General features: G+C 46.3%; 2 protein-coding genes across 2 annotated transcripts in view; one reads left to right on the top strand and one right to left on the bottom strand.

The window, feature by feature from the left end:
• Positions 1 to 16,803, bottom strand: part of SPNS1 (SPNS lysolipid transporter 1, lysophospholipid) — a 28,199-nt gene extending 11,396 nt beyond the window's left edge. Inside the window, exon 1 of the mRNA XM_069984437.1 lies at positions 16,785 to 16,803. The gene's annotated coding sequence lies outside the window, so the exon portion shown is untranslated. The remainder of the gene's footprint in view (positions 1 to 16,784) is intronic.
• On the top strand, positions 168 to 24,600 carry LOC138801863 (uncharacterized). Its single transcript, XM_069984963.1, has 7 exons — positions 168 to 244; positions 3,814 to 3,908; positions 4,182 to 5,968; positions 8,568 to 8,608; positions 21,087 to 21,132; positions 22,302 to 22,380; positions 22,660 to 24,600. Exons 2-7 carry the CDS (start codon positions 3,874 to 3,876, stop codon positions 24,353 to 24,355), a joined length of 3,684 nt encoding a protein of 1,227 aa, XP_069841064.1. The 5' UTR covers positions 168 to 244; positions 3,814 to 3,873; the 3' UTR covers positions 24,356 to 24,600.
• The last annotated feature ends 1,583 nt before the right edge of the window (positions 24,601 to 26,183 follow it).

The following is a 26,183-nucleotide window of genomic DNA, read 5'->3' as shown; positions in this document are numbered from 1 at the left end:
AGGGCAGAGTCATGTGACTGAGCAGGGCAAAGTTTGTACTAGCGCGTAGTATCACGTGACGCAGCCTGGTTTCGGCTGTGAGCACTCACATGACCATCGGGAGGCTCCACCCTTTCTCGGCGTCCTCGTGCAGGTGGGCGGGGTTGTTCGCGGGAGGGGGCGGAGTCAGTATTCATACCACGGCGGCGGGAGTTTTGAGCCCGTGCTGCGGCTGAAGGAGACGGCGGCGGGGGAGCAGCAGTGAGTGAGTGAGGGGTGTGTAAAGGGTTAAATACATAGCTGCTTTATTCAAAACACAGCGCCACCCTATCCTCAGGTTCTATCAGGTATCACAGATTTGCCCCATTTACTTCAATTAAAATAGGTTGCAATACCACTGACAAACTGAGGACAAGCGTGGTGCTGTCTCTGGGAGAAAGTGGCCATGTTTTCGCTTATCCTGGATAACCCCTTGAATTCTGGTACTTGATGGGGGCCACAGGAGGAGCGGTATTATAGTATATATAGAAGTGAAGGGACTAAGATGGTCGGGAGAAGCTGCCATGGCGGTCCAGGCCAGATAAACTAGGCAAAGGAAAAAGACCTTAATCAGAATTGGCCCCCTGTAGTCACTGGATGTAACTGCACTGTAATTACCTGTACACCATACAGAGCGTGTATAGAGCTGCTCTCTACTGCTGAATGGGGTAAATGGGTCATTGTAGTGTGGGTTTATTTAATAGTGATACATTGGTGATGATGTGGCGGTGTGATTTAGTTACAATATGAGATTCCCTTATTGTATAATGAGGATATGGGGGTCAGCATGTGGCGGTATTATTGGGTGACCGTATAGTACTCATGGAGTAGCATGGTGGTGTTATCTAGTCATATGCGAGAGTGTTATTAAGTAGCAATATGATTCCATCATTGTGTGGTGATATGTGGTCAGGATGTGGCGGTATTATAAACTATATAATTCCATCATTGTGCGGTGATATGTGGTCAGGATGTGGCGGTATTATAAACTATATAATTCCATCATTGTGCGGTGATATGTGGTCAGGATGTGGCGGTATTATAAACTATATAATTCCATGATTGTGCGGTGATATGTGGTCAGGATGTGGCGGTATTATAAACTATATAATTCCATCATTGTGCGGTGATATGTGGTCAGGATGTGGCGGTATTATAAACTATATAATTCCATCATTGTGTGGTGATATGTGGTCAGGATGTGGCGGTATTATAAACTATATAATTCCATCATTGTGCGGTGATATGTGGTCAGGATGTGGCGGTATTATAAACTATATAATTCCATCATTGTGCGGTGATATGTGGTCAGGATGTGGCGGTATTATAAACTATATAATTCCATCATTGTGCGTTGATATGTGGTCAGGATGTGGCGGTATTATAAACTATATAATTCCATCATTGTGTGGTGATATGTGGTCAGGATGTGGCAGTATTATTAAGTAAAACAATATGATTCCATCATTGTGTGGTGATATGTAGTCAGGATGTGGTGGTATTATTAAAGTGACTGTACCACCAGGCCCAGGCTGAAGCACTGGAGGCGGGCTGACCCCCCCTTAGTGGGAGGAAACCCCTGCCCCTCTATGATAGGGTTCCATTGATTCTAATGGAGTCACGTCATGGAGGGGCTGGGGTTTCTTCCCACTGGGGGTGGGTCGGCCGCCTCCAGTGCTTCAGCCTGGGCTTGGTGGTACAGTCACTTTAAATAACCATATAATTCCATCATTGTGCGGTGATGTTGCGTAGTCAGGATGTGGCGGTATTATTGGGTGACAGTATAGTGCTCATGGTGTAGCTTGGTGGTGTTATCTAGTCACATGTGGCGGTGGTACATGGTACTAATATATCATTGTGCGGTGATGATGTGTAGTTAGGATGTGGCGGTATTATTTGTCGCTTGTACACCAGGGGTGGGCAGTTAATTGAGTAAGGTAGATTTTTTTCCTTTTTTTTTGCTTTTTGGGTATGGTGACATTTTCCACATAAGCGTCACACTAATTCCAGCAGATTTTGAAGTGAATTTGTGGCAGATTTTTCTTGGTTAATTTTGGTGCTGATTTGCTGGATTGTGTGTGGGGTCCTCTCCTCCGGTATTACACAGGGAGATGTGCGGGTTACAGGCAGCCGTCTTTCAGCAGGTTGCTTGTCAGCTGTTCATTGGTCACATTACATGGCAATATTAGCCTATTTAGCTGATACTCAACCCATGTATGTATTGGGGTCCTTAAAGGGGTACTTCAGCGGGGGTGGGGGCACTTTTTTGCTGGGACCGGGGAGGAGGTGGCCGAGGGAAAAGACGTCCACTCATCTCACTGGTTCCAGCGGCGGGTCCCTCATCACGGCGCTCCGGTGCCCGGCCGCTTCCGGGTGTCTGACGTGGGCCCGAGATGATACGTCTCATGTCCACTCAGTGACAGAGGCGGGATCTGAGCGGACTTGAAACGGATCCCGCCTCCTTCACTGAGTGGCTGAGTGGACTTGAGACGTCAAGTCTTGGGCCCGCGTCAGACACCCAGAAGCGGCCGGGCACCGGAGCGCCGCCATGTGGGACCCGCCGCTGGAACCGGGGAGGTGAGTGGATTTCTTTTCTCTCAGCCACCTACTCCCCGTTCCCAACAAAAAAAGTGCCCCCCCCCCTTGCTGGAGTACCCCTTTAATTCTGATCCCACAAGTGTAACCTATAAATGTCATGGTCAGTAGGAACCACAGCACCTAAATTACTGTTCCCCAACCCGCGGCCCCCTAGTTCTTGCCAAACTACAACTTCAAGCTAGTTTTAGCCTTCAGTTCTACCCTACTATTATGATGGCCCTGGCCTTAAAGGGGTAACATAATTAATAAGGTTGAAAAAAGACAAGAGTCCATCAAGTTCAACCTACAGAAAATCTATTGTTGAACCAGAGGAAGGCAAAAGCAGTTATGAGGCAGATGACAATTGCTCCATCACAGGGAGGAAAATTCCTTCCCAACTCCAATGGTGATCAGAATAATCCCTGGATCAGCGTCCTATTACATGAAATCTAATGTCCATAATTTATATTATATTTATCGAGAAAAGCATCCAGGCCTCCCTTGTGCTTATATAATGAATCAGCCATGACAACATCATGTGGCAGAGAGTTCCACAGTCTTACCGCTGGTACAGTAAAGAACCTGCGTCGATGCTGATGATAAAATCTTCTTTCCTCTAGACGTAGAGGATGCCCCCTTGTCATGGTTACAGACCTAGGAGTAAAAAGATCACTACAAAGATCTCTGTACTGTCCATTCATATATTTGTACATTGTGATCAGATCGCCCCTAAGACGTCTTTTTTCTAGCGTAAATAACCCCAAGCGTGATAACCTGTCCTGGTCCTGTAATCCACCCATTCCCTTAATGACCTTTGTCGCCCTCCTCTGCACCTGCTCCAGTTCAGCTGTGTCCTTCTTATATACCGGTGCCCGGTGCTGTATACAGTATATACCATGTGTGGTCTGACTAGTGATTTATAAAGAGGCAAAACTATGTTCTCATCTTTAGCATCTCGGCCTCTTGTGATGCATCCCATTATTTTATTAGCCTTGGCAGCTGCTGCCTGGCACTGATCACTAAAGTTGAGTTTACTGTCCACCAATACCCCCAGGTCCTTTGCAGAAGCAGTTTTACCCTGTCAAAAATTTTGGATCCATAATTTTAGACAGTATTATACTGGTATGTGAAAGGGGGGGGGGGTCATAAGGCCCTGAAATTATGTTTTTTTTCTCTAATAAATTGAAAGTTGATTGGTTGTAATCTTTCATTTGATAGATCATCTGTAATCAGAAAGAAGCGTGGAGCGGGTAGAGGTGTGTGGCTGCTGAAGAGAAGATGACGGAGAGGATGCTGAGTGACCACAGGATAAGGTGAGTTCACAATAAGTGCATTAGTGACCCTCATGTATGACACTTGTCTCAGAAGCCACCAGTCACCCTCCATGTTTCATTCTCTTAGTAAAAGCTGCACTCTGATTGGCTGGTCTTAGTGACAAGGACACAGCTACTTAGAGCATAATTGTGCTTTTATAGTGTTACCGTCCATTGCACTTGTCTGGTGTTTATGCAGCGACCACACATGCTATTGTTTCTTATTATTGTGGTGTCCAGAAGATAACACATTTCTACTTTCATTTATTGCAGAATGGCGTCTGCTGAGCTGAGGGAAGAGCTGGACTGCTCCATCTGCCTGAGCCTCTATACAGATCCCGTATCCCTGAGATGTGGACACAACTTCTGCCGCTCGTGTATTGTTCAAGTGCTGGATACACAAGACGGGTCTGGAGGTTACTCCTGTCCTGACTGCAGAGCAGAATATCCCGAGCGTCCACCACTGGAAAAGAGAAGGAAACTGGATAACATTGTGGAGTGTTTCTTATCTACTCAGCCTGATATGGAGGAGGCCAGAATCTTCTGCACTTACTGTACAAAGTCTCCTGTCCCGGCTGTGAAGTCCTGTCTGCACTGTGAGAACTCTCTATGTGACGACCACCTGACAGCCCACAACAAGACGGCAGATCATATATTAACAGAACCTACTGACTCCTTTGGCAACAAAAAATGTCCCATCCACAAGAAGGTTCTGGAGTTTTACTGCCCTCAGGATGCAGCTTGTCTATGTGTGTCTTGCTGTCTGGTTGGGAAGCACAGGGGACACCAGGTGGAACTTCTAGATGAGGCTTCTGAGGAGAAGAAGAAGAGACTGAGGAAAGATATGGAGGAAATAAACTCACAAAAAGCAGATGTTAAGACAAGAGTTCAGAATCTTCATGAAGGGAAATCAAATATTCAGAAGAAAGCCTCCGATAAGAGGAAGAACGTCAGTAAGTTATTTATGGACATTAAGGAACAACTGGAAATGGCTGAAAAGAAAGCGCTGAGCGAGATCTCCAGGCAGGAGCAGGAGATTGTGTCCCAGATATCTGATCTGATCAAGAAGCTGGAAATAGAGGAGGACGAGCTGTCCAGGAAGATGCGTCACCTGGAGGAGATGTGTCAGGTCACTGACCCAATAAGAGTCTTACAGGAACCAGACATTACAGTATATGGAGATGGTGAGAACACAGGGGGAGATGGTGGAAAGATTAAGTCTGAGGAAGATTCTGATGCTTACATATCTGACACCAAAGTGCATAATAACAAGACTGACCCAGAACCTGTCCTACAAAAATCCCAAGGAACGGCCAGTAGTAATGAGAATATGGCAGCAGAAGAAGCTCACGAAAACAGTGATGATTTGGACGAGGCAGACGATGATTTGGATGAGACTGATGAGGATTTGGATGAGGCTGCTGATGATCTGGATGAGATTGCTGATGACCTGGATGAGGTTGTGATCTCATTGACCTTACACCGATCTATGAGGGATATCATCAGCAATGTCAACAATGTAACATCGGAGCTCGGGTTCCAGGTTCCAGACATCTTTCTGGATGAGGACACTGCTAGTGAATATGTGGAGCTGTCGGAAGATCTGAAAAGAGCAACAGATTTGGAAAGAAAATTGGACAAGCCAAAATCACTAGGAAGGTTCCTGAGTTACCCTCAGGTATTAAGCAGATGTGTCCTTGCCTCAGGAAGACACTACTTGGAGGTAGAGTGGAACCAGATGGGAAGATGTGATGTTGGAATGTCCTATGCCAGTATAGAGAAGGAAGGACAGCAGTCTGGTAGTGGGGATAATGATAAATCTTGGTGTCTGATTATGGAGCATACAGGATACCTGGTGTCACATAACTCTGTAATAGAAAGTCTACATACAAAGCCAACATGTCCAACGCTTGGCGTCTTCTTAGACTATGAGGCCGGGCGTCTGTCCTTCTATGAGCTGTGTGACCCCATCAGACACTTACACACCTTCACCGCCTCCTTCACTGAACCCCTCCATGTTATGTTCTATGTGGAGGACGAAGCCTCTGTAGCAATAACAAGCTACGGACAATGAAGTCCACATCACTCTACTGAGACATCTTTATATAATATTAGTTGGTTATAGCTCATAAGACTTCAGCAGCCATTCCACGGGAAGTTCTGTTTGTGGCCATGTTGGATTTATTTGTCTGTTCTGTACAGTTCCTACAGTGATTATCTAGTGCTAGAGCTGTGTAGTGGAGCTTCACCTTTGCTATTCAGAGGATTAATGAGGAGGAGCAAAAGTTGGCCATGGACGCAACGTTGAGATAACCGCAAGCCTGTGTAATGATGGAAGTTGTAGTTTTTCTGTTGAGGATATTACCGCCTGTTTAATTGATACTATTACAAAAAAGTTTTGTAATCATTGTATCTCCTTGTGTTCATCTAAGTAAAAATCGATTGATTATTGAACAAATGTGTTAAAGTGAACAATTAGCGATTGGAGCGGCACTGATTTCATAGGCAGCTGGCTGACAAGCCAAATGCCAAGACTAGCGAAGTGCTTTGCTATTACCGTAAAATCGCTCATCCCTACCCATTAAGTCGCTTTTTGTTTTATTTATTTGTCCTGAGAGAATAAGTAGAGACGCCCCTCAATCCCGCAGAAGAAAATGCCATTAACTACAATGAAGACACCAATGAAAAAGGGAGATGTGAACTGGCACTGATGGAAGATGAGGGGTGCTAAAGGAGATACGGGTATCACCACTATTAGGGCTGGGCGATTATGGCCTAAATAAACATGACAATTAATTGAACAAGTAACCTTGATTTCGTTTAGTATACCACACCCCTTTTATAAACTGCAAACCTTTTTGCGAGCCACACCCATTTCTTTTTATTTGGTTAATTGTAATAAAGCTGGGATGCTTCTTCTAATAGACTGCATATAACAGTACCCCCCTTTTATATAAACAACATATGCAGTACCCTACTCCTATATACACATCATATACAGTACACAGCATTGGTGGCACACACAGCCTGAGGAGCCTCTGGCTTCCTTTACCACAGCCAGGTCCCAGTGAAGTTTCCCCAGCATCCATGTGCTAAAATAGGACAAGAGGGGCCGGCACCAGATCGGACCCTTTCCCAGCAGCCCTCGCACTTCAGACACCTCGTCCTCATCACTGCCAGACCCTGCACTGGAGGACAGCATGGCAGCTGTGCCAACTAAAAGTCAATTGTGTCACACCTAGCCAGTAGGTCAGCAATAGTGCACCTACTTTCTCAGCAGGAAAACTTCAGTCTCTATACCGAGGGGCAAGAGAGGAGTCACCGAGTCAATCAAATGCCTGTAGCCACTGTTGAGAATTCTGGTGCTGACTTTGGCATTCTGCATAGCTGCTTGTGTCCGGGGACCGTTCCTTAGGGATTACCTCTCAGGGTTTGCTATAGAAAGCCTGTCTCACTACACATTGGAAGTTAAAGGAAAAAATAATCCTACAAACGTCTTCCCATAAACTTCTGCCACACTATCTTTCTTGCTCTGTTAGATGCTGTCTGTGCGTGAAAGAAAACAATCCGAAAAAAACTGACCTGCAGTTACCAAGGCAATATTTGGTTTAAATTTTTTGTCACAATTAATTACTCCCACCCTAACCACTATGTACACTCGCTGACAAAAAAAATATATGCATCCAGATATAAATGTCAGATTGCTACAAAGCTCAACATGCATTTCCGTCTCGGGAAGATATTTAAATGATTACTGGTGTGGTCTAAGGGCCCTATTCCACCGGACAATTATCGTTTGCATGATCATTAACGATCTCAAACGACCGCTATTGCGAAAGACCTGAAAACGTTCACTCATTTCCATGGAACGATAATCGTTACTTTTCGTTTTTTCTTCGCTATTGCGTTCGTATCTATTGCGAACGACAAAACGATGTCTTATTCAATGCGAATGATTTACGAATGAGCAACGATAAAAATAGGTCCAGGTCTTATAAAGCGATCAACGATTTCTCGTTCGGTCGTTAATCGTTAACTGCATTTCAACCGAACAATTATCGTTTAGATTCGAACGATTTAACAATAATCTGAACGATAATCGTCCGGTGGAATAGGGCCCTTAGAGTTCCTCTTAGTGAAAGATTGTTAACTGCTAGATTTGCTGCTATGTTACACTTAAAAGGGATACTCCAGAGGGAAAAAAAACTTTTGCAAATCAAGTTTCATAAAGTTATGGAGATTTGTAAATTACTTATTTTTTTTTCAATGGATTGAGATTGTGGCATTTAAGTGTGTTATTCACTCTATAGGAGCAGTGCCCCTATAGTGTGACTGCAGTGGTGCCCATAATTTTCCAGGGTAGATGAAGGCTTTCTGTGTACCTCAGAGCTGTCTGATCGACGTTCTGTTACTAGAGTATGCCATCTGGGTCATTCTGAACAAGATGTTGGGAGGCGTGAGCAGTGATTACATATGGGTACTCATTTATAATCTGTAGCAATTAATCTAGATTCTGTTTGAAATCTGTTGGATTGGAGTATGGAGCCTCATGGAGGACACACTGCCCCCTGCTGGTGTGATGATATGGTAAGGTCATACTGCCCCCTGTGAACCACCCAGGGAGTCCTAAATGCTTTTTTTTCTTTTAATATTTAACAGTAATCATGGACAGCCCTTTTTTCTGGTTCAAGGCCAGCAAGGTAAAAAAAAAACAGTTGTACCATAATAGTACCAGGATAGGAAAGGCCATTTATTTTGGCTCCTCCAAGCCTAATAATATAAGCCTGCTACCACCTCAGAACCAGAGCACCATTTAGTTATAGCTGTTTTATAGGCTCTAGCTTAGTAATGGATGCTGCCCATCAGAAGGCTTTCATTTCTAAAGTATTGGCACACTAAGGAATCTGCTCGGATAACGTCCAGCAGATTCCGCCACTCGCTCCCGCTTCCTTCTCCACCCGTCCCATAGGCTCCATTCTATGCTAAGGCAGATTCCGCCGTGTCCATTCTTTGGCAGACATAATATATCAACAAGGATTCCCGGCACTTCACCACAGCTTTAACTTGCAAAAGTGCGTTTATTTACAAGACATGGTGCACACATACAATCAGGCAAGACGCGTTTCGGCAAAATCGCCTTTATCAACTGCCTCAACTAAAGGCGATTTTGCCGAAACGCGTCTTGCCTGATTGTATGTGTGCACCATGTCTTGTAAATAAACGCACTTTTGCAAGTTAAAGCTGTGGTGAAGTGCCGGGAATCCTTGTTGATATATTACGATTGCATCCACGGGCACCACGTGACGGAGTGCCGACATTGTAGCTGCATTCTTTGGCAGACGGCAGAATCTGCCTGTAAAAAGTGTAAAAAAAATAAGACAACAGTGATCTTTTTTTGTTATTGAAATAAGAACACTCCGACACCCCTCTGTGACCATTTTATTAAAGGGGTAGTGCGGCGCTCAGAAATTATTCACAGAATAACACACGTTACAAAGTTATACAACTTTGTATTGTATGTTATGTCTGTGAATAGCCCCCTTCCCACCACCCCCACCCGTGGACCCGGAAGTGTTGGTGCATTATACATTACCTGATCCGTGTCAAGGGCCGTCCGCCATCTTGTGCCGAACGTCATCTTCGGACGGACGGCCGAGTCGCTGCCGCCCGTCCCCCCTCTGCCGCGTCACAACTGTGCTCAGCCGCGATTGGCTGAGCAGTTATGCTCAACCAATCGCAGCTGAGCGGCTGATGACGCGGCCGCGTCATCAGCTGCTCAGCCGCGATTGGATGAGCACAGTTATGCTCAGCCAATCGCGGCTGAGCATCGGATGACGCTGCAGAGGGCGGCCGGCATTCAGGACAGTCGGAGCTGTTCGCCGGCCGCCCGAAGAAGACGTCACTCGCTGAAGATCGGAGACTGGTGTCGGCACGTGACAGGTGAGTATAGCGCACCACACTTCCGAGTACACGGGTGGGGGTGGTGGGACACGGGGAAGGGGGCCATTCACAGACATAACATACATTACAAAGTTGTATAACTTTGTAATGTGTGTTAGTCTGTGAATAATTCTTTACCGCCGCACTGCCCCTTTAAGGAAAACAATACTGGTCATTGATGCAGTTCAAAGAATGTGACAGTCTTCAGGATATAGGTATCTGAAAAACAAACTAAAATTTAGTAAATGAAGGCAGTTCTTACTTGCTGTGCTAGTCCCGCTTGCAATTCGCACCAAATATGCCAGCCATGGTGGCTAGCGCAGCTGGGAAGAGTGACCAGAAAGTAAAATATGCAATGTGAGAACATAGGGGGAGATTTATCAAGCTGATGTAAAGTAGCATTGTCTTAGTTGCCCCTAGCAACCAATCGATTCCACCTTTCATTTTTCAAAGAATCTGTTAGGAATAAAAGGTGGAATCTGTTGGTTGCCGGGAGCAACTGAGACAATTCTACTTTACATCAACTTGATAAATTTCCCCCATAGTTTATCAACAATTACACTTGTCCCTCCCAGCTCCTGGCTATACCTTCAGCTGCGGTGCAGCATCTAGTTACCATCAGATGACCACTAGAGGCTGCACTGCAGCTGAAGATAGAGCCAGAAGGGGGGATTGTTGAAGAGGTCAAAACACCCATCATTCTGACAGGTGTTCTGCTCTTCTAAAAAGGTTAACCCCATGGTCTCTGTCCAAGACACAGTGTACACAGCCCAGAAGAGGTACAGGTGCCCACCATGTCTGCGTCGGGGCAAAGGTTGCAGTCTGTAAGTGTATACTTACAGTTTTCAGGTGAATGTGCCAATGCATCTCATTATCAGAGGAGGGGCATCAGAGTCATCTTACTGCCAGAGGAGGGACAGTAGTGTCATCTCCTCAGAGTAAGCATTAGTGTAATCTGTTCATTAGAAGGGGGCATTAAAATCATCTCATTACCAGAGGGGTGTTTTTCTAAGTTTTATCAATTGGGCTCGGATACGTCTTCAAAGAAGGCTACAAATTAGGATAAAATGCAATTTTATTTGAAATAGTACAACAGATCAATTAGGAGAAAAAATGGTATAATATAAAAAAATAAAATTTAGTTTAAGAAATACAATACAATATAGCTCCTACTTACTATTGTGGGTATATATCCACGGCGCTAAGCAGCAATGAATGTACGCTGCTGGGTTCTACAGGCTAGGCCCATGCTAGCGCTAAAAGGGAATTAAAGGGATTATCCAGCGCTACAAAAACATGGCCACTTTCTTCCAGAGACAGCACCACTCGTCTCTAGTTCAGTTGTGGTTTGTAATTACAGGGGTTATCCAGCGCTACAAAAAGATGGCCACTTTTCCCCCTACTGTTGTCTCCAGTTCAGGTGTGGTTTGCAATTAAGCTCCATTTACTTCAATGGAACTGAATTTCAAAACCCCACCTAAACTGGAGACAACAGTAGGGGGAAAGTGGCCATGTTTTTGTAGCGCTGGATAACCCCTTTAAGCTTTATTCACTAAGAAAACTAATCAAAATGACTTTTTTTTGTTAATCCCACCCCCTAAAAAATATAGAAAAAGCTATCAACACGTCACATGTACCCAAAAGGTGTACCACTAAAAGGTTGCGCTTATGCTGCAAAAAAAAAGCCCTCACGTAACGCCATTAGCAAAAAAAATGTAAATATTACTGTTCTTACTAGGGATGGTCCGAACGGAGTTCGTACGAACCCGAACCATCCGCAATGATTCCCGCTGTCTGCCCGCTCCGTGCAGCCGGCAGATCCAGCGGGAGGAACGCCTGTAAAACTGGGATACAGCCATAGCCATAGGCTGTATCCCAGTTTTCCAGGCGGTCCTCCCGCTGTATCCGCCCGCTGCACAGAGCGGGCAGACAGCGGTAATCCGATGCCGAGCGTTCGGGTTCAGGCGAACCTCGGCGGGTTCGGACCATCCCTATTTCTTACAATATACAAGACACAAACAGTGTTTATAGTATAAATGCCATAAACTAAAACAAAAGCTATATGAAATGGATATCAACGTATAGCAAACGGCGTACAAAAAATGATGAAAAACAGCTGCTAAATTGTGTTTTTAATTCGTACCACCTCATAAAAAATTAAATAAAAAATGATCAGGGTGTCACTTGTCCCCCAGAATGGTACTGATGGATCCATCAAACGGAGCACACTAAACTATCATTGGAATCTATTAGGATTTTAATGGATCCGACAGTTTCCGTTTTGCTTACTCCAAAACGGAAAAGGTAGACGGAATGGTGCCAGATGGTCAAACGCTGATGTGAACGTAGCCTTAGGGTACAAACACACACGCCATATACGATGCGTATTTACTGCTGCGATACGTAGCACATACGCAGCAGATTAGATCTAAATAACTGAACACAGTATCAAATCTGCTGCGTATCTGCTGTGTGTGTGTTTGTACCCTTACTGTATAATAGACCAGTGGCGTAGCGACCGTGGTCGCAGCGGTCGCTGCTGCGACCCGGCCCGCCACGGAGAGGGGCCCGCGGCCCCTCTCCCTGTATCCTCTGCACCCGCCGCTCCGCTCTCCAGGACGGCCCCCGGCTGACGCTGGCTCCCTCCTTTCATCCCCTGTGCCCGCCGCTCCGCACTCCCGAACTCCCGGCCGATGCTCCACTACCTGGCGGTGTCCCCGGGATTCCCCTGCAGCACATGCACCAGGAAGGTCAGTGTGCGCGGGGGCTTTTACTTCCGGGTCAGGGAGCGCTCCCTGACCCGGAAGTAACAGCCCCGGCATACACAGCTCCCTGATGCGTGTGCTGCAGGGGAATCCCGGGGACACCGCCAGGTAGTGGAGCATCGGCCGGGAGTTCGGGAGTGCGGAGCGGCGGGCACAGGGGATGAAAGGAGGGAGCCAGCGTCAGCCGGGGGCCGTCCAACACCGCAGATGAGAAGGGAGTTGCAACGGGGGAACGAGGTTAAAGGTGAGTTGTTGTTGTTGTTTCCCCCCCCCCCCCCCTTTTGTTTTTATCTACTTGACAAGGGGGCATATACAGTGGGGGCAACACAGTGGGGGCATATACATGGGGGCAACATGGTGGGAGCATCTACATGGGGGGGATGTATACGAAGACAACACAGTGGGGGCATATGCATGGGGGGCAACATAGTGGGGGCATATACATGGGGGGGTAACATGGGGGGGGATGTATAAGAAGACAACACAGTGGGGGCATATACATGGGGGGATGTATAAGAAGACAACACAGTGGGGGCATATACATGGGGGGTATGTATAAGAAGACAACACAGTGGGGGCATATACATGGGGGGTATGTATAAGAAGACAACACAGTGGGGGCATATACATGGGGGGATGTATAAGAAGACAACATAGGGGGGTATGTATAAAAAGACAACACAGTGGGGGCATATACATGGGGGGCAACATAGGGGGGAATGTATAAGAAGACAACACAGTGGGGGCATATACATGAGGGGGAAAGTATAGGAAGACAACACAGTGGGGGCATCTACAAGGGGGGGAAACATAAGGAAGGCATCTATATGGGGGAAAAGATAAGGGGGACAACACAGAGGGGACCATCTAAAAGGGGGGACTACACTGAGAGGGGCTGTCAAGTAGATGCACATGGGGGCCATATATATGGAAGACTGAACAAGGGGCCATCTCTACACAGAGGGGGACATATACTTTAAGGGGGGGGGGGGTAACAGAGTCAGCCTACCCACTAACTGAGGGTGTAAAGGGGCCAATACAGATGTGCAGTTTGTATAGAGATGAGGATGGTGACAGAGTGAGGAGCCTAATATCTCTGTCTGGCAGATTATGTGGATTCGTGGCTCGAAGAAGTTCTCATAATGGCCCAGATGGAGAAGATGATGAAAAGGGAAGAACTCTGATCAAAGAAGACGTCCCCTGTGAGTCACCTGATGTAAGTGCACTGTAATGTATATGGTGTACAGAACCTGTGTAGAGCTGGGTCTGCCTCTTCTGGATGAGGTGATAGTGATCTGTGTACAGTGGATGTTATTCAGTACCAGCGGTGGTATTAGTCAGTATGTGGTGGTGTTAGTCAGTAGCAGCAGTGGTGGTAGTATGTGGTGGTATTAGTCAGTATTGGTCTCAGTATACTGGATTTGGTCAGTAACAATATGGTGGTGATGGTAGTGGTTGTGGTGTGGCGGTAATATTTGCGCCTTGGTAATATTGGTCTCAGTATACAGGATTTGGTCAGTAACAGCATGGCGGTAATATGTATGGTGATTATATTTCCATCCTATATACTGGTATTATTGGTAATATCAGTCTTTATCTATCTATCTATCTATCTATCTATCTATTATCTATCTATCTATCTATCTATCTATCTATCTATCTATCTATCGCATAGCTTGGTCAAGGGAGGGGGGGGGGGCCCAAGTTGAACTCTTGCACCAGGGCCCAAGGGACATTAGCTACGCCCCTGTAATAGACCCAAACTTACAGATTATTCTATCATGTGGTGCAAGTTGGATCCTAAAAATTATTATATTCAGATGAATATTGTGACATTATGGCCTCTTTCACACATCATGTCACACATACAGACCGATTGCTTTGTATGAGCCCATACACTTCTGTAACTGTTTTGGAAACATGATCCGTGCCACAAAAAAATGATTAAACCATTGTGCAGCCATGTCACCTATTTGACAGTGAGTCCGTACAAATGCAGACAGTTAGACTGCATTCACATGTTCCGTGTTCCGCACAGAACACGGACTTGAAATGCCTCTAACGGACTCCCCCCACCTGGGCAACATCTGTGATAAGATGCTGGGAGCGGGGGAACTGTACAGATATGCGCCGTGCTGTAATGACGCATGGCTGATGTATTACAGCGCGGAACATATCTGTACAGTTCCCCCGCTCACGGCATCTTATCACAGATGTTGCCCGGGCGGGGGGGGGGGGGGGGGGCTGGTTACAGGCATTCCAGGTCCGTGTTCTGTGCGGAACAACGAACATGAGACTGCAGCCTTACTGAATTTGTAACAGGGTAACTGATGAGTGAATAAGACCTATAATAAGGATGTATCTCACATACAGGATCTGCTGCAGATATCAATGTAACTAAATGCATCAATCTGCAGCAGATCCTGTATGTGCGATTGTATCAATCTGCAGATCGGGGGGGGGGGGGCATCAGAGTCATCTCATTATCAGAGGGGGCATCAGAGTCATCTCATTATCAGTGGGGGCATCAGAGTCATCTCATTATCAGAGGGGGCATCAGAGTCATCTCATCATTAGGGGGGGCATCAGTCATCTCATTATCAGGGGGGCATCAGAGTCATCTCATCATTAGAGGGGGCATCAGTCATCTCATTATCAGGGGGGCATCAGAGTCATCTCATTATCAGAGGGGGCATCAGTCATCTCATCATTAGAGGGGGCATCAGTCATCTCATTATTAGGGGGGGCATCGGTCATCTCATCATTAGAGGGGGCATCAGTCATCTCATCATTAGAGGGGGCATCAGTCATCTCATTATTAGGGGGGGCATCGGTCATCTCATCATTAGAGGGGGCATCAGTCATCTCATTATCAGGGGGGCATCAGAGTCATCTCATTATCAGAGGGGGCATCAGAGTCATCTCATTATCAGAGGGGCATCAGAGTCATCTCATCATTATCAAATGGGGCATCAGAGTCATCTCATTATCAGGGGGGCATCAGAGTTATCTCATCATTAGAGGGGGCATCAGTCATCTCATTATCAGAGAGGGAATCAGAGTCATCTCATTATCAGATGGGGCATCAGAGTCATCTCATTATCAGGGGGGCATCAGAGTTATCTCATCATTAGAGGGGGCATCAGTCATCTCATTATCAGAGGGGGCATCAGAGTCATCTCATTATCAGAGGGGGCATCAGAGTTATCTCATCATTATCAGTGGGGGCATCAGAGTCATCTCATTATCAGTGGGGGCATCAGAGTCATCTCATCATTAGAGGGGGCATCAGAGTTATCTTATCATTAGAGGGGGCATCAGAGTTATCTTATCATTAGAAGGGGCATCAGAGTCATCTCATTATCAGAGGGGGCATCAGAGTCATCTCATTATCAGAGGGGGCATCAGAGTCATCTCATCATTATCAAAGGGGACATCAGAGTTATCTTATCATTAGAGGGGGCATCAGAGTTATCTTATTAGAGGGGGCATCAGAGTTATCTTATTAGAGGGGGCATCAGAGTTATCTTATCATTAGAGGGGGCATCAGAGTCAGCTCATTATCGGAGGGGGCATCAGAGTCATCTCATTATCAGTGGGGGCATCAGAGTCATCTCATTATCAGAGGGGGCATCAGAGTCATCTCATCATTATCAAAGGGGGCATCAGAGTTATCTTATCATTAGAGGGGGCATCAGAGTCATCTCATTATCAGTGGGGGCATCAGAGTCATCTTATCATTAGAGGGGGCATCAGTTATCTTATCATTAGAGGGGGCATCAGTTATCTTATCATTAGAGGGGGCATCAGAGTCTACACATAGTTGCCAACAGTCAGGGTATGACCCGGTAATAAGCCCCGCCTCCATCTCGGTAAGCCCCGCCCCCCGGCGCCCACCGCGGGGCTAACTAACCAGCAGAGTGCACAGGGCCAGAGGAGGAGAGACGCCATGGACAACTGGAAATATGGTAAGTATAATGGGTCAGTTTCTCAGCATAACCCCCTGAAGCTGACTGACCCATTATACTTACCATAGGCACACCGTGCTGCACGCTAATTACAGTGTGTGCGCCAAACAGGGCCATGACCAGACACTCAGCTTCTATATATTCCCCTCTGCCACCGGCCGGTCCTCCCCTCCCTCAGCACTGATCTCCATGTTACACGTCACCTCACACACAGCGTCTTCCCGCCACAGCGCAGTCACGTGCCGCGGAGGCTGAGGAGGGGGCGGGGCCAGAGGAGACATGACGGCTGGCGCGCTCACTGCAACTTCAGGGGCGGAGCTTCAGTGCGATGGTCGAGGTGATCTCTGCTGCTGATTAGTTCTTTATGTAATCAATCATACAATCATGTGACCCGCCCACACTCTGAGGTGACAGGAACGTTCTAGTGAGGAGGCAGCTGCAGTTCCCGCGCAGTGAGGTAACATCAGCAATGGCGGCTGTGAGCTGAGGTGTGAGGGGACAGTGACTGAGCTCCGTGTGTTACTCCCCTGAGGAGAGTGTATGAGTGCAGTCAGTCATCTATTAAGTTATCCTAGTTCTGGTAATAGATGCTTTGTCATGTTACAGAGTGAGTCTGGTAAGCAGAGTGTTTGCTGAGGACATGTATGAGGAGGAATCCAGCTGGTGTGTATGATGAGGTGGTGTATCTATCCTACATGGCTGGGCTACACAGCAGTATCTGGCACTGCTGCTATATACCACTGTGGCTCTGCTGTGGTTGTGTATCATGTAAGTGAATGGGGTCTCCTGTGAGCATAGGGTTATGACTGGTCACCATGTGTCCCCATCCATTTAGATAGGTCGTGGTGCCACACAATCATGCAAACAAAATGTGGTGGTTTCTGGGCACAATACTAGAAATTACTGTGTAATCCCCAGCCTAAAATTACATTAAACATTCCATCTTCGCTGCGCAGCACTGTCTTTACAGAGCAGCGAAGATTCAAACTTCTTCCTCACTCCCAGTATGACATTGCTACCTCATGCTGTGCGGGGAAACAGTCCTGGAAAGGCATTCCCCATCCGTGATTCATGGAACGAACACGGAACGTGTGAATGCAACCTAGGACCTTATTAGACGTCCTGAACCCTTCAGTAAATGAGCGCCAATCTGCTGATCTGAGCCTGTTACACAGCTAGATTATCATGCAGCAAGGGCTATCTATCTATACATATATAACACGTTAGGGATGTCAGTGCAGCTCCTGCTTTAACCCCTTTCTGCAGAAGAACATAAGTATACGTCCTGCTGCAGGTGGGGTGGTTGAGGGAGGGGTCACGCTTCAACCCTGTTCTGAACCGCCGCAATCCCTACTTACTGTCCTGGAGTGCTTCTCTGCATGGCATGATGTAACAAAGTCATACTGGGAGTGGGGAACCAGTTTAAATCTTTGCAGCGAACATGGAATGTGTGAATGTCTTGTTACCAGAAACCACCATGTCTTCCTTGATTGTGTGACACCGCAACCTAAATGAATGGGGACACATTGTCACCAGTCATAACCCTATCCTCACAGGATCTCGTGGATCAGTGCTGTATAATGTATACTGCACTGATCTATATGAGGGGGGACTTCAAATTTCTGTATATGTAAAATAAAATAAAATTATTAATTTAAAAAAATACCCTCCCCTAATAAAAGTTTTAATCACCCTCCTTCCCCTATTTTATACATATAAATAAACATGTCTGTTATTGCCCGAACTATTAAATTATTGCATTCCTGATCTCGCACGGTAAATTGTGTAGAAAGAACATAAAGGACATGCACAGCCCAAAATATAAATGCTAAATAGGGTGCTATAACTGACATATAAAACCACAGAATAAAACAAAAACAAAGAAAAAGCTATGCCATCTAATAAATAGCACACCAAATATCAAAAATACATTTAAATATAAAAGTACTTTATTTCAACAGGTACAAAAAGATTACACGAAAACAGTCCCAAAATTAAAACCACTTAAAAAGACTAACTATGGAGACACAAGGTGTAGTGTCATCCATAATGACACCCTATAAGAATATATCAAGTACCCTGTTCCAATGAATGCTGATAAAGAAATAATAATGAATAAAAAATCCTATGAGAAATACACAAAAAATCCTATGCAAGATGACCAAACGTATAAAGTGCAACCTAACAATTAAAGTGTAACTGTCATGTTTTTTTTTATTGCAGAAATCAGTAGTATAAGCGATTTTAAGAAACTCTGTAATAGGTTTTATCAGCCAAAAAAGCCTCCTTCTGTACTCAAGAAGCAATCTCCCTGCCCCCCCCCTGACTTCTTATCTGTGCATTATCAGGCAAACACTTCTTCATTACAGAGAAGCCAGTGAAGACGGGCTCTGCTCTCTCCATTGTAAGCCTATGAAGGGGGGAGGGGCCGAGGGAGATGAGGGAGCAGGAAGAGGCGACATGAAGGTCAGCTGTTTGTAGACTCTCTGGGCACCTAAAACGCTGGATTCAGGGGTCAGAAAGATTAGTGCTTATCTATGAACTTACTGAGAGAAGATTGCAGGGTGTTGTGCTGTGCAGGACTGCTCCGTGCTCAATCACTCCTAACAGCCCCTCCCCTCTCCATAGCCACATAATGGACAGAGAAATCCTGCTTCTTCTGCAGTGAGGGGGGAAGCTGGGAGATTGCTTTTTCACTACAGAAGGAAACTCTTTTAGTACATAAAACCTATTACAGAGTTTCTTAAAATCGCTTGTACTATTGATATTTAATGTTTTCAAAAAAATGACCCTGAAATGACAGTTACGCTTTAAGTAAATGTGTCACCAATATCAGCTAGGAACATGGACAAGCTAGGGTGTCAACTGTAGAGCCTAGCGCGGCCCCCCTCTGAACTCCCCTAGCGACGCCAGGGTTTACAGGTACGTCTAGGGGTTAAGAAAACACCCATGTTTAAAGCTAATCTGTACCCACTGAATCACTCCCCAAACCACTGTTACCGATCGTTAGATAAACTGAAAGGGGTACACCAGCAAAAATTTTTTTTCAAATCAATTGATGTCAGAAAGTTGTAATTTACTTCTATTATAAAATCTCCAGCCTTTCAGTACTTATCAGCTGCTGTATGTCCTGCAGGAAGTGGTGTATTCTTTCCAGTCTGACACAGTGCTCTCTGCTGCCACCTCTGTTCAGGTACTGTCCAGAGCAGTAGCAAATTCCCATAGAAAACCTCTACTGCTCTGGACAGCCCCTGACATGGACAGAGGTGGCAGCAGAGAGTGTGTGAGACTAGAAAAAATACACCATTTCTTGCAGGACATACAGCAGCTGATAAGTACCGGAAGACTGGAGATTTTTAAATAGAAGTAAATTGCAAATCTATATATATATTTCTAAAACCAGTTGATCTGAAAGAAACTTTCTCCAGAGTACTCCCTTACATCCTTCTCAGGTGTGTTTTTTTAAATACCATTGGTATTTATTGCACCATCCTCCTCCTCGCAGATCTGGTCGGAAAAAATGGAAGGGGCGGATGCTGCAATAAATACCAATGGTTGCAATGGCGAAGAAGAGACTGAAGCGCAAGCATTGTGTAAGTACCTCTCACCGTTATTTTGCCTCACGAATGACCAACGGGCTCCCCAACAGGCAGAAAGAAGACTCCGCATTGCGTAATGACACACTAGCCTAGAAGAAGAACCCAGCTGAAGAGGAGAAGATGATGATGATGGAGTACCTCTCACTATGCTTGCGCCTCACAATTGACAGCTCCCAAACGCTTAGTAAGAAGAGGATGCATGCGCAATGACAAGCTATCCTGGGGCGAGAAGCCCAGCTGCGTCATTGTGCCTGTGCCATCTAGGATCCCTACATCCAGCCTGGGGGATTCCTAGAAACCAGTGGTTAGCATTGCAGCCCTAGGGCACGAACGATCTAGGCGACGCCTCATTAATCATTGACACCACTGCTGGAGAATAACAGATGATTTTTCTCCCCAAAGACAGAATTCGGTATTAAAGCAGGACTCCGGGCTGGGGGGGCTTTTTTTTGCCTATGGCCTGGAAGGAGGTAGATGAGGGCAATGACGTCCCCTTACCTCGCCGGTTCCAGCGCTGTGTCCTGGATCGTGCCACTCTGGTCCACGCTGCTCGGCCGCTTCCTGGTCTCTGACGCGGTCTTGTGACGTGATGTTTGAAGTCTACTCAGCCAGTCAGTGGCAGGGGCAGGATCCCACCTCTGCCTTTGACTGGATGAGCAAACTTGAAACGTCATGTCTCAAGCCCCTGCAGAGACCAGGAAGTGGCTGGGCAGCACGGACTGGAGGGGCGTGATCCGGGACACGGCGCTGAAACCGGGGAGGTAAGGGGACGTCATTGCCCTCACCCACCTCCTCCCCGGCCATAGGCAAAAAATACCCCCAGCCCGGTGTACCCTTTTAATTCACTTTAACAATACTAATACTTTGTGTTGGTATAATTTCATAATTGTTATTTTTATTTCTTAGATCTTAGAAGGCTTAGACCAGTTTAGGTTCAACATAGTTCAACATCGTAGGTAAAATAAAACAAAAAAAAATAAAGTAAAAGCTGTCAGCATCGTGTAATTTTTTAAAGTTGTAAAACATAAAATAACTAAATCAATTGCAAATTATCTTACTGACCTTCAGAGTAAAGATAAAGATAGAGCAGGTAACGGGCTGTGTGCAGTGATGGAGCAGGTGACGGGCTGGGTGCAGTGATGGAGCAGGTGACGGGCTGGGTGCAGTGATGGAGCAGGTGACGGGCTGGGTGCAGTGATGTAGCAGGTGACGGGCTGTGTGCAGTGATGGAGCAGGTGACGGGCTGTGTGCTGTGATGGTGCAGGTGACGGGCTGTGTGCAGTGATGGAGCAGGTGACGGGCTGTGTGCAGTGATGGAGCAGGTGACGGGCTGTGTGCAGTGATGGAGCAGGTGACTGGCTGTGTGCAGTGATGGAGCAGGTGACGGGCTGTGTACAGTGATGGAGCAGGTGACGGGCTGTGTGCAGTGATGGAGCAGGTGACGGGCTGTGTGCAGTGATGGAGCAGGTGACGGGCTGTGTGCAGTGATGGAGCAGGTGACGGGCTGTGTGCAGTGATGGAGCAGGTGACGGGCTGTGTGCAGTGATGGAGTAGGTGATGGGCTGTGTGCAGTGATGGAGCAGGTGACGGGCTGTGTGCAGTGATGGAGCAGGTGACGGGCTGTGTGCTGTGATGGAGCAGGTGATGGGCTGTGTGCAGTGATGGAGCAGGTGTTGGGCTGTGTGCAGTGATGGAGCAGGTGACGGGCTGTGTGCAGTGATGTAGTAGGTGACGGTCTGGGTGCAGTGATAGAGCAGCTGACGGGCTGGGTGCAGTGATGTAGCAGGTGACGGGCTGTGTGCAGTGATGGTGCAGGTGACGGGCTGTGTGCAGTGATGGAGCAGGTGACGGGCTGTGTGCAGTGATGGAGCAGGTGACGGGCTGTGTGCAGTGATGGAGCAGGTGACAGGCTGTGTGCAGTGATGGAGCAGGTGATGGGCTGTGTGCAGTGATGGAGCAGGTGATGGGCTATGTGCAGTGATGGAGCAGGTGACGGGCTGTGTGCAGTGATGGAGAAGGTGTTGGACTGGGTGCAGTGAAGGAGCAGGTGACAGGCAGGGTGCAGTTGCTGTTGAGTTATTAGTGAATGAGTTATTATCTTCTATGTGACAGATCATCAGTGATCAGAAAGGAGCGGGCAGAGGTGTGCGGCTGCTGGAGAGAAGATGGCAAAGAGGACATTGAGTGACCACAGGATAAAGTGAGTTTACACTAAGCACATCAGTGACCCTCATGTATGACACCTGTAACAGAGAAGCCACCAATTAGGCTCCATTTTTCATTTCTATAGTAAAGGATGAGCTCTGATTTTGCAGCTCTGGGTTTTAAGGCTGCAAATGTTCTGAAGTAAGTCTCATACTTGGAGCATGGTTGACCTTCATAGGGTGACCGTCCATTACAGTTATCTTGTGTTGATGCAGTGACCACCTATTACCCGGCAATACAGAAGGTAACACATTTCTACTTTCATTAATTCCAGGATGGTTTCTGAAGACGTGAGTGACGAGCAGATCTGTCCCATCTGCCTGAGCCTCTATACAGATCCCGTATCCCTGAGATGTGGACACAACTTCTGCCGCTCGTGTATTGTTCAGGTGCTGGATACACAGGACGAGTCTGGAGCTTATTCCTGTCCTGACTGCAGAGCAGAATATCCTGAACGTCCACCACTGGGGAAGAGAAGGAAGCTGGGTAATGTAGTTGAGTGTTTATCTACTCAGCCTGATATGGAGGAGACCAGAATCTTCTGCACTTACTGTACAAAGTGTCCTGTCCCGGCTGTGAAGTCCTGTCTGCACTGTGAGAACTCTCTATGTGACGATCACCTGACAGCCCACAACAAAAGGGCAGATCATATACTAACAGAGCCCACAGGTTCCTTTGGCAACAAAAAATGTCCCATCCACAAGAAGGTTCTGGAGTATTACTGCCCACAAGATGCGACTTGTCTATGTGTGTCTTGCTGTCTGGTTGGGGAGCACAGGGGACACCAAATGGAACTTCTAGATGAGGCTTCTGAGAAGAAGAGGAAGAGACTGAAAAAAAATCTGGAGGAAATAAACTCACAAAAAGCAGAAGTTCAGACAAGAGTTCAGAATCTGCATGAAGAAAAAGGAAATATTCAGAAAAAAGCTTTCGATAAGAGGGAGAATGTCAGTAAGTTATTTATGGACATTAAGGAGCAACTGGAAATGGCCGAAAAGAAAGCGCTAAGTGAGATCTCCAGGCAGGAGGAGAAGATTGTGTCCCAGATAACTGATCTGATCAAGAAGCTGGAAATAGAGGAGGACGAGATGTCCAGGAAGATGCATCACCTGGAGGAGATGTGTGATGTCACTGACCCAATACGAGTCTTACAAGAACCCGAGATTACAGGATGTGGTGATGGTGAGGACACCGAGGGGGACTATGCAGAGATCATTTCTGATGATGATTCTGATGCTTATGAGTTTGATCCCAAAGTGGAGGATAATGAGATTGACCCAAGAACTGTCCAAGAATCAGGGCAAGGAGTGGCCCATAGTGATAACAGTATGGCAGCAGGAAAAGAAAAAGACCTTAATGAGATGGTTAACGATCTGGATGAGTTTCTCTCACTGACATTACACCACTCTATAAAGGATATTATCTCTAATTTATCATCAGAGATTAGGTTCAACGTTCCAGACATGTTGCTGGATGAGAACACTACTGAAAGATACACACGTTTATCAGAAGATCTGAAAATGGTAACATATGATCTCAGGGAATACAAGAGAGTACCAAGAGAGTTTTCGACTTTTGCTCAAGTTTTAAGCAGAAATCGATTCTCCTCCGGAAGACATTACTGGCAGGTGGAGTGGAACCTGATAGGCTCATTTTCCATTGGTGTATCCCACCCCAGTATACCAAGGAGAGGAAAACAGTCTTGTATAGGAAATAATACTAAATCTTGGCGTCTGTCCATGATTAATGAAGAATTTTCAGTGTGTCATAACAGGGTAATTAAATCACTAGCTTCACGTCCAACATGTCCAACACTTGGAGTCTTCTTAGACTATGAGGCCGGCCATCTGTCCTTTTATGAGCTGTGTGATCCCATCAGACACTTACACACCTTCAGTGCTACCTTCATTGAACCCCTCCATGCTGCCTTCATTGTGAATCATGGAGCCTCTCTTAAAATAACCAGCTGAAGCTGCTCCAGTCCCCATCAGTATATCAGCATATCTGTGTTATGTGGTTGAGGTTCATCAGTCTGCACCATATAGTTCTGGGCAGTTGTGTTTGTCATCAGGTTGGATGTTTGTTTGTGCCCTGTTGTTCTTGCAGAGATAATCTGAGCTGTAACTTGGATCTGAGCGAAGTATAACGGTGCTGAAAAGAGGAGGCTGTAAACAGCTGGCCATGGCAACAATGTGCTATCGGCAAGCAGTAAGACTGTATGATGTTGGAAACTGTAGTTTTTGTTGAACAAATTCTATTCTGTTTCAGCGTTGAAGCAGTAAAACAAAAGAATTAACCGTTCCTGCTGCAGTGTGTCACATTGTTTGTTTTTCTTTTTGATGATCAGGGTTATTTTAGTCTTTAATATTTGCATATGAGGAGCTTGATAAAAACCTTTACTTGCCTGATCAGTTCCTCATAAGCAGGGGAGTGATAATTTCCAGGTATATACAGTACAACTCTTTAAAATCCCCACACTTTGTAGGTGTCACCAGCTTTATTACTTAAAGGGGTTGTGCCATTAAGAAAACTCAGTCTAAACTGATGCATCACGTGAAATTAAGCATTTTTTAAATGTAGAATTTCTGACACTGTCCTGTGTGAGAGATATAGAACCCCTAACCCCCGTAGATGTTGGCATTGTTTGATAACATTGCCCTTGGTTACGGCGCACTAAGGTGATCAGGCATTGCTCAGGTCAACTGCAGTCTCCAGGAAGTACTGCAGTTGGTCCCAATGAGCCTTTAAATAAGGGTGATGGTGGGAAAGTTTGGGCACTGTTGCATAGCAACAACAGGGTCACAGTTCAGAGAGGAAACCAGGAAGTGATTAGGTCCATGGGGGAGAACAACAGTACAGGGATGTCAGTTACTTTACAAAAAAAAAAGCACATTTGTACTCCTTTACATATATGTCTGCAGTAAACACCAACTTTGCTTCATGACATAACCCTTTGATAGCAAAATCACAGATGAGATTAGATTAGAAATACACAAATCACATATATGACACTAAACAATGTGTACTAGCTGAACATCTGCTTTGTGAAACATTCCCCAAATACATATCACTTCACAAAACTTTTGACGTGTCATAGAAACATGTCAAAAGTTTTGATTGTACCGATCGGGAGATAGAGCCTGGAGAAGACGCGCTGCACACGTCCTCTCCCAGCTCTGTGTCACATGATCAGTCGGACTTAGGGGCCTATTCCACAGAGCGATAATTGGCCTGATTCGGACGATTATCGCTCCGTGGAATAGAGAGAACAATCAGCCGATGATCGTGTCATCGGCTGATCGTTCATTTAGGTTCAAACCTAAAATCGTCGGTCGCCACCCGCGCATTGCTACGTGGAATGGCGGGCAACGATTTCCCAAACATCATACTTTTAACGGTCCAGGCTGCAGGTCTTCTCTTTCTCCCGGTCCCGCGCTGCAGCAACTTCGGAGCGGCCTGTCTGAGCTGACAGACCGCTCAGCCAAACACTGGCCGGGACTGTCGCAGCCAGTGATTGGCTGAGCGGTCTGTCAGTTCAGACGGGCCGCGCCGAAGCTGCTGCAGCGTGGGAGAAGGAGAAGACCTGCAGCCTGGACAGGTAAAGTATGAAACAAGGGCTGCAAGGACATCGGTAACAATGTTCCTGCAGCCCTCGCTAAACGATTGTCGGGCCGTGGAATAGGCCCAGTAAACCAGCACCGATCTATCAGATCGGCACTCATTTACATCGTTGATCGGGCCCTGGTCGGCCCGTGGAATACCACCCTTATAATGAAGCTCTAAGGAGCTCGACTGATC

This window comes from Dendropsophus ebraccatus, chromosome 9 (genome assembly GCF_027789765.1).
Source record: "Dendropsophus ebraccatus isolate aDenEbr1 chromosome 9, aDenEbr1.pat, whole genome shotgun sequence".
In the NCBI taxonomy this organism is placed as follows: Eukaryota; Metazoa; Chordata; class Amphibia; order Anura; family Hylidae; genus Dendropsophus; species Dendropsophus ebraccatus.
The sequence above is the reverse complement of the archived record's forward strand: the minus strand, read 5'-3'. Positions and strand labels throughout refer to the sequence as shown.